At 40.8% G+C, this 8,331-nt stretch overlaps 1 protein-coding gene and 1 pseudogene across 1 annotated transcript; both read right to left on the bottom strand.

Moving 5' to 3' along the window:
* Positions 1-1,739: 1,739 nt before the first annotated feature.
* Positions 1,740-2,669, bottom strand: LOC136166337 (olfactory receptor 7E178-like). Its single transcript, XM_065932474.1, has one exon. The coding sequence runs from the start codon at positions 2,667-2,669 to the stop codon at positions 1,740-1,742; it is 930 nt and encodes a 309-aa protein (XP_065788546.1).
* A 4,357-nt stretch (positions 2,670-7,026) lies between these two features.
* On the bottom strand, positions 7,027-7,956 carry LOC136166345 (olfactory receptor 7E178-like; annotated as a pseudogene).
* Between the last annotated feature and the right edge of the window lie 375 nt (positions 7,957-8,331).

The following is an 8,331-nucleotide window of genomic DNA, read 5'->3' on the forward strand; positions in this document are numbered from 1 at the left end:
TCGATTTTGTGGTGTGGCAAGTTCTCTTCAGCATGAAAGGGCAGTGGAAAAAGTAAAGCCAAGTTGAAGCCCCTCAGAGGTCTATGAAAACCACCAGGGTGCTCTAAAGGAATCAAATGCTTACACACTCACATCATGCACAATCTTTGGATGTGGGTTGCCTTGGGCTCTCTGTAGCAGAGAGAGATCCCTCTAGAAGTTAATTCTTTTCTTAAAAGTTTCTTTATTTTAATTGGAGCATAATTACTTTATAATATTGTGATGGTCTTGCCATACATCTACATGAATCTTGAGGGCTGAGTAACACCCAACATTTGGGGAAATTGTCTCTCATTTCTGACTGATTGTGTGTGTGTGTGTGTGTGTGTGTGTGTGTGGTAAAACAACATAAGATACATTTTACTCTGTTAACTATTTTTTAAGTGTACAGTTAAGTAGCATTAAGTATATTCATATTGTTTTGCAACCATCACCACCATTCATCTCCAGAACTATTTTGTCTTCTCCAACTGAAACTCTGTGCCCATTAAACACTAACTCCCCTTTCCTCTTCCCAAAGCCTCTGGCAGTCATCATTCTCTTCTCTGTCTATTCTTTGACTACTTTAGGTCCTTCATATCAGTGGAATCACTCAACTCCTGTTCTTTTTGTCTGATTATGTAATATGATTGGGCTTCCCTGGTGGCTCAGAGGGAAAAGCGTCTGCCTGAAATGAGGGGGACCTGGGTTCAATCCCCGGATTGGGCAGATCCACTGGAGAAGGAAATGGCAACCCACTCCAGTACTCTTGCCTGGAAAATTCAACAGACAGAGGAACCTGGTAAGCTACAGTCCATGGGATTGTGAAAAGTCACACACAACTGAGCAACTTCACTTATGTAATAAAATTGGGGAGAAGTTAGATGGAATGGGAAGGAGAATTATCAGGAAAATTGGAAAATGACTTTGGTGGGTACTCTATATGTACCCCTCAGGAAGCACACATCCCAGTTTCCCTAGTAAAGTGCAACAACTTCTTTTTCAAACCTAGTATTCATAGTGTTCTATTTTGATATCAGAATACTTTGGTTTGGAAATGAAATGAAATACCCATCCTAATTGCCCAAAATTCATTAAGGAGCAAAATATATTAGATGTCTTGGTCATTAAGGTAGGGTTTAGATACATGTAACAAATAGGGAATAATAATAGGAAAACATAGAGGCAGTTGATGTTTAGTCCTAAGATGTTTTGAGACCTCAGGGACTGTACCCTGCCAGGTTCCTCTGTCCATGAGATTTCCCAGGCAAGAATACTGGGGTGAGTTGCCATTTCCTTCTCCAGGGGATCTTCCAAACCCAGGGATTGAACCCCCATCTCCTGTACTGCAGGAGGGTTCTTTACTGTTAGTCCAGCAGGAAAACCCATAGATTCAGTATATGACAAGAAATAGATCTGTGTTTATTTGGAGGTGATAGAAATAAGACTGCCTGTGACCAAGCGCTTTGGGCAATACATAAAGAAATTGAGAAGTGTACAATGAGGTGGTGTGCAAAATCTTGGAAGGCTTATGACCCTCAAATAATGTCCCAATTTCAGTAGAGCTAATTTAAGAGGGAAAAAATGTGCAACCAGAAAGCCAGATTGCTACATATATGCTATGAAACTGCAGATTCACGGTTACTTGTTGCACATATGTGATTTTACTGTCTTTTATAGTCTTAACAAACAACAACAGAAAAATTACACAAGTATTGAAATTAGGCTTTTCTGATGATAATTCTCCACAGGGCACTCTTGATGTCCTTGTTCCTTAGGCTGTAGATGAAGGGGTTCAGCATAGGAGTGACCACAGTGTACATCACTGAGGCCACTGCACCCTTCCTGTGGGAAGATGAGACAGTGGAGCTGAGATATACCCCAAGGCCAGTTCCATAAAATAAGCAAACAACTGACAGATGAGAACCACAGGTAGAGAAGGCTTTGTACTTCCCATCTGATGAGGAGACTCTCAGAATGGAGGATATAATTCGAGTATAAGAGTAAATGATCCCTGAGAGTGGAACTCCACCCAAGATGGCACCAATGAAATAGATTAATATGTTATTGATAAAGGTGTCAGAACAGGAAAGGTTGAGGAGTTGAGAAAGTTCACAAAATAAATGAGGGATTTCCACATCTGCACAGAAGGTAAGCTGTGACATCATCAAGTAGTGCAGCAGGGAGTTCAAAAGGCTGATGGAGAATGACATCAGGACCAACAAGCCACAGAGGCGGGGGTTCATGATGACCAGGTAGTGCAGAGGGTGACAGATGGCCACCAACCGGTCATAGGCCATCACTGTCAGAAGAAGACTCTCCAAACATGCAAAAAGGGAAAAAAAGGTCAGTAGAGTTAGGCAGCCTGCATAGGTGATGGATTTGTTGTGTGTCTGGAAGTTTACAAGCATCTTGGGGATGGTGGTTGTGCTGAAACTGACATCAGTCAATGATAGGTTAGAAAGGAAGATGTACATGGGGATGTGGAGGTGGGAATCAGAGATGACAGCCAGGATGATGAGCAGGTTCCCAAGTAGAGAGACGAGGTACATGGAGAGGAAGAGTCCGAAGAGGAAGAGCTGCAGGTCTGGATCATCTGAGAGGCCCAGAAGCGGAAATTCTGAGACACCTGTTAGATTCTGTGGTTTCATGTTGATGGGACACCTTTCAAAAAAAGTAGAGAGTGTTGAATACACAAAACAATGGTAGAGGCACTAGATAAGTGTCCAAATTGGATTTAACCAATTCACAAATAAAGTATTAGAGGAAAAACAGGGAGAACATTCCTTGACATAAATCACAGTAAGATCTTTGTTGACCTACCACCAAGGGTAATGAAAATAAATTGACAACATCAACAAAAATGGGACCCAATTAAAATTAAAAGCTTTAGCACAGGAAAAATAACCATAAATGAGATGAAAAGACAAACCTCAAAATAGGAAAAAATATTTGCAAATGAAGCTACTGACAAAGAATTAATCCCCAAAATATAGAAAGATCCTGTGAAACTCAGTATCAGAAAAAAAATCAATAAAAAATGGATGGAAGACCTAGGTAACATGTTTCCAAAGATACACAGAATTTTTTTTCAATTGGTATCAAATACTTTCAGAAAAAGATTGGAGGTTGAGTTTACATTTTGCTGTATTTTTTTGTCATGCCAGGTAAAACTTCTTAAATATCCCTCTACTCCTGAATATATATGAAGGCTTGATTTTTCATCAAAAAATCTCTTATGAACAGTCAAAAAATTTAACACCTAATCAGGTCTCAACACTGATTTGGCCTCCTTATGCCAGCTTAAGAGAGCTTTTCATGCCAATTCTTCCTTATAGAGAATTTTGTGTTTCTCCTAAATTCAGCCCCCTAAATGTTGGCTGGATTGGCATGAGAGAATACTGTCAAGGTGACTTGTAAATGGAGTGTCACTTTTGCCCTGTAAATGGAGTGTCACAAGTGACAATACTGTCTAGGTGCCTTATAAATGGAGTTTCACTGCCTGCATTTGTAAAAATCTGACTTTATCCCCTTCTCTACCACAGAGCCTGATCAAAATTACATTAAAATTAAAATTCCTATCCTCAGGTGGAAAATGATAATAATGCATGTTGCTCTTTTTGGGGGGATGGGAATGCAGATAAAGGGCTTCCCTGTTGGCTCAAAGAATAAAGAATCTGTCTGCAATAGAGGAGACCTGGGTTCAGTCCCTGGGTTTGGAAGATCTTTGGAAAACAGAATGGCAACCCAGTCCAGTATTCTTGTGGTTTCCCTGGTGGCTTAGATGGTAAAGAATCTACCAGTAATGCAGGTGACCCAGGTTTGATCCCTGGATTGGGAAGATCCCCTGGAGAAGGGAATGGCAACCCACTCTAATGTTCTTGCCTGGAGAATTCCATTGACAGAGGAGCCTGGCAGACTACAGTGCATGGGGTTGTAAACAGTTGGATATGAATTAGTGACTAAAACATTCACACTTCCAGTGCAAATAAAATAACAAACTACATTAAAAAATTACTCCAGGCTCTGGCATATGGATTCCTACATAAGTCTTTGTAAAACTGTGGTTATTGTCATCATTTCAACACCATCACCTTCAAAATCAACTGGAGTACTTAGGGAACACTTTTAGAAGGACCCATCTCCTAATCAGGTAGAAAAGATGCCCAAGGTAGATAGAATCAGTGTGGAAGGAAAACAAAACTTGAATAGGCATTCTAGGATCCCCACCACTAACAATAACATAAACCTCGTAGACTTTGAGTTGATCTTTGCATTTTGGTGGCCTCCCACTGATTATTATAACTGTCCCACTGCCTTGATGGTGAGCATACAAGTCTCCCTCATCCCTCCTGCATTCAGGGTCTCCCACTGCACTTGGCACTCTCTGGGCTGGGCTGTGTCTCCGCTGGACCAGGACTGAGGGTTGCAGATTGGCTGCCTGTCCCCTACCTGCTGTTGGATGAAGACTGAGGATTTGTCCTAAGAACAGGCAGTAAGACAGACTCAGGTGTGGGCCTCCTGGTGTGGACAATAACTCTGGGAGGATGAGACACACAGGTATGGATCCCATTGGACTAGAGCTGGCTAACTGAAGGTCTGGGAAGCACAGCCTGATTATTTACAGTAATTCAGCCTGGAGACCTCCATGCACAGAGCAGATAATTAGCCAAACTGGTCCATGGTCTCTCGGTCCCTGAGGGTTTGCTAATTTAATGGAGGAGGAAAAGAAGAAAAGTGAATGTATTAGGAAGGATCCAGTAGAGCCTGGAAGAGGCTGATTTGTATTCCTCACCTCTGCCTTCCAGTTTATTTTCTCATCATAAAAATCAGACACTCTTTTTTCTCAATTAGGGGAAGCAATACATGTTTTTATGTCTGTAAATTCACTGAATTAATCATGAAATCTAGAGAGATTTTGGTCTTCTCTTCAAAGAATGTGATTATATTTCTATTTTCATGGTTAAGTTTTCTGTCTCTGGCATTGTCATATTTTTCTTTCTATAGTCCTGGTCTCAAGTTTTGGGCTTTCTGTTTTGGAGATTTATGGGTTTTGTTATTATATATTTTGAATTTGGAGCCAAGATACCCATAGTGAAAGTCACTCTGGGAACCACTGCACTTGGGTTGTTGTCTGAAATGAGGACAGTCTTGTGAGAACTGTTCTGTAGACTCTGCTGTTTGGCAAACTCTCTGTAGCATGAAAGGGCAGTGGAAAAGTCAAACCAAGTTGAAGACCCTCAAAGTTCTATGAAAATCACCAGGGTGCTCTAACGATGATCCCCTAGAGTTGACTGCAGTTGGGGGAAAGGTACCAAATGCTCTCTCCCCCTCCCCCCCCCCATAATGCAGTCTTCATATGTGGGCTCTCTGAAGCTGAGGCAGGTACCTCTAGGAGTTGATTCCTGAGGGCTAACATGCAAACTTGGAGCATTCCATCTCTCATTTCTGACAGGAGATTTTTTTGTTGTGATAAGAAAAAAAACATAACATAAGGTTTACCTCCTAACTATTTTTAAGTGTACAATTCAACAGCATTAAGTACATTCACATTGTTTAGCAACCATCACCACCATCCACCTCCAGAACTATTTCATCTTCACCTAATGGACACTTTGTGCCCATTAAACACTAACTCCCCTTCTCCTGATCCCAAAGCCTTTTGCAACCATCATTTTCTTTAAATATGACTGCTTTAGCTGTGGAATCATTCAGTGTTTTGTCCCTTTCTGTCTCACTAAGTAATATGATTGGGGAGAAGTTAGATGGAATAGGAAGGAGATTTATCAGAAAATTTTGGAATCAATTTTGCTCTGGTAGGTAGTCTCCTCGCTACTCCTTGGGAAGCATATACCCCAGTTTTCCTAGGAAAGTCCCAATTGATAACTGCTTATGTAAACTCAGTATTCATAGTGCCCTTTCCAAATTTCCAAATTTCTCTGATTTGGAAATGATATACCCATCCTATTTTCACAAAAATATTATTAACAATAATAAGCAATTAAATAAAGCAATTGGATATGTTGATCATTATAGTACAGTATAGATACATATGACAAATAGGGAAAAATAAAAGGAAAAGTATAGAATCAATATATAGCAAGAAATAGAGCTGTGTTTCCTTCCTTGCAAGGAAAGTTATGACAAACATAGATAGCCTACTAAAAAGCAGAGACATCACTTTGCTGACAAAGGTCAAAATCGTTTTTCTAGTAGTTATGTACAGATGTGAGATTTGGACCATGAAGGCTGAGCACCAAAGAATTGATGCTTCTGATTTGTGGTGCTGGAGAAGACTCTTGAGAATCCCTTGGACTGCAAGGAGATTAAGCCAGTCAATTCTAAAGGAAATCAGCTCTGAATATTCATTGGAAAAACTGATGCTGAAGCTTCAACTTCAATACTTCAGCCACCTGATGGAAAGAGCTGACTCATTGGAAAATACTCTGATGATGGGAAAGATTGAGGGCAGGAAAAGTGGGTGGCAGAGGATGATATGGTTAGATAGCATCACCAAATCAATGCACATGAATTTGAGCAAACTCCAGAAGATAGTGGAGTACAGAGGAGCCTGCTATGCTACAGTTCATGGAGTCGCAAGAGTCAGACATGACTCAGATACTGAACAACAACAGCAAAGAGCTGAATTTATTTTGTAACTATAGAAACAAGACTTCCAGGGACAAAGGGCTCTGTGTAATACATAAGGAAATTGAAAAGGTGTAGTGATGTGGTATGCAAAATCTTGGAATGGTTATGACTAGGGTGACTAAATAATGTTCCAATTCCATTAGAGCTATTTTAATAGGAAAGTATATAAACAGAGAGCCAGATAGGTAGGTACATATATGGTGTGAAACTGAATATTCAGAATCACTTCTTGCACATATTTGTTGTTACTGCCTTTAGTAGTCTTAGGAACATACACACATACACACACACACACACACACACACACACACACACACACACACACACATACAGGCACATATGACACAGGTATTGAAATTAGGTTCTTCTGATAATAATCTTCCAGAGGGCACTCTTTATGTCCTTGTTCCTTAGGCTGTAGATGAAGGGGTTCAGCATAGGAGTGACTACAGTATACATCACCGAGGCCACTGCACCCTTCCTGTGGGAAGATGAGACAGCTGAGCTGAGGTATACCCCAAGGCCAGTTCCATAAAATAAGCAAACAACTGACAGATGAGAACCACAGGTGGAGAAGGCTTTGTACTTCCCACCTGAAGATGATACTCTTAGAGTGGAGGAAATAATTTGAGTATAGGATTAAAGTATCCCCGAGAGTGGAACTCCACCCAAGATGGCACCAATGAAATAGATTAATATGTTATTGATGAAGGTGTCAGAACAGGAAAGATTGAAGAGTTGAGGAGGATCACAAAAGAAATGAGGAACTTCCACTATGGCACAGAAGGTAAGCTGTGACACCATCAAGTAGTGCAGCAGGGAGGTCAAAAGGCTGATGGAGAATGACACCAGGACCAACAAGCCACAGAGGCGGGGGTTCATGATGACTAGGTAGTGTAGAGGGTGACAGATGGCCACCAACCAGTCATAGGCCATCACTGTCAGAAGGAGACTCTCCAAACATGCAAAAAGAGAAAAAAAGGTCAGTTGAGTTATGCAGCCTGCATAGGTGATGGATTTGCTGTGTGTCTGGAGGTTCACTAGCATCTTGGGGATGGTGGTGGTACTGAAACTGACATCAGTCAAGGACAGATTGGAGAGGAAGAAGTACATAGGGGTGTAGAGGTGGGAATCAGAGATGACAGCCAGGATGATGAGCAGGTTCCCAAGCATAGTGACCAGGTACATGGACAAGAAGAGTCCAAAGAAGAGGGGCTGCAGGTTCGGATCATCTGAGAGGCCCAAGAGGAGGAATTCAGAGACACCTGTTAAATTCTTTTTTTCCATGTACACGGGATACCTTATGAAAAGAAGAGTGTTGAATATACAAAACAATATTAGAGGCTCCCAGAGAAGTGTCCATACTTTGGATTTAAGCAATTAACAAATAAAATATTCACAGTTGATGGCACATGGCCTAGCACCTTTAGCAATATTTCTCAGTTGTGTGCACATCTTTAATGAGGCCCCAAATATTATTTGCTTCTTTACTTGCCTATTTTAGAGGCATGGGGCCAAAGAATGCAAGAGAAGTAAGGACTTTTTGACATAATAAATCCATGAACATGATGTAATATGTGTCCCCTTAGTTTTGAAGGAAAAATCTTTAGTAAAAGTTTTTTCTCTCTTAGAAAAGTCATTCTAATTAAAGGACACTAAAAA

The sequence above is a fragment of the Muntiacus reevesi genome, chromosome 1 (genome assembly GCF_963930625.1).
Source record: "Muntiacus reevesi chromosome 1, mMunRee1.1, whole genome shotgun sequence".
Classification (NCBI taxonomy): Eukaryota; Metazoa; Chordata; class Mammalia; order Artiodactyla; family Cervidae; genus Muntiacus; species Muntiacus reevesi.

Bases quoted from the DNA above. Each gene is read 5' to 3' on its own strand.
- LOC136166337 (XM_065932474.1), bottom strand. From the start codon at position 2,669: ATGAAACCACAGAATCTAACAGGTGTCTCAGAATTTCCGCTTCTGGGC.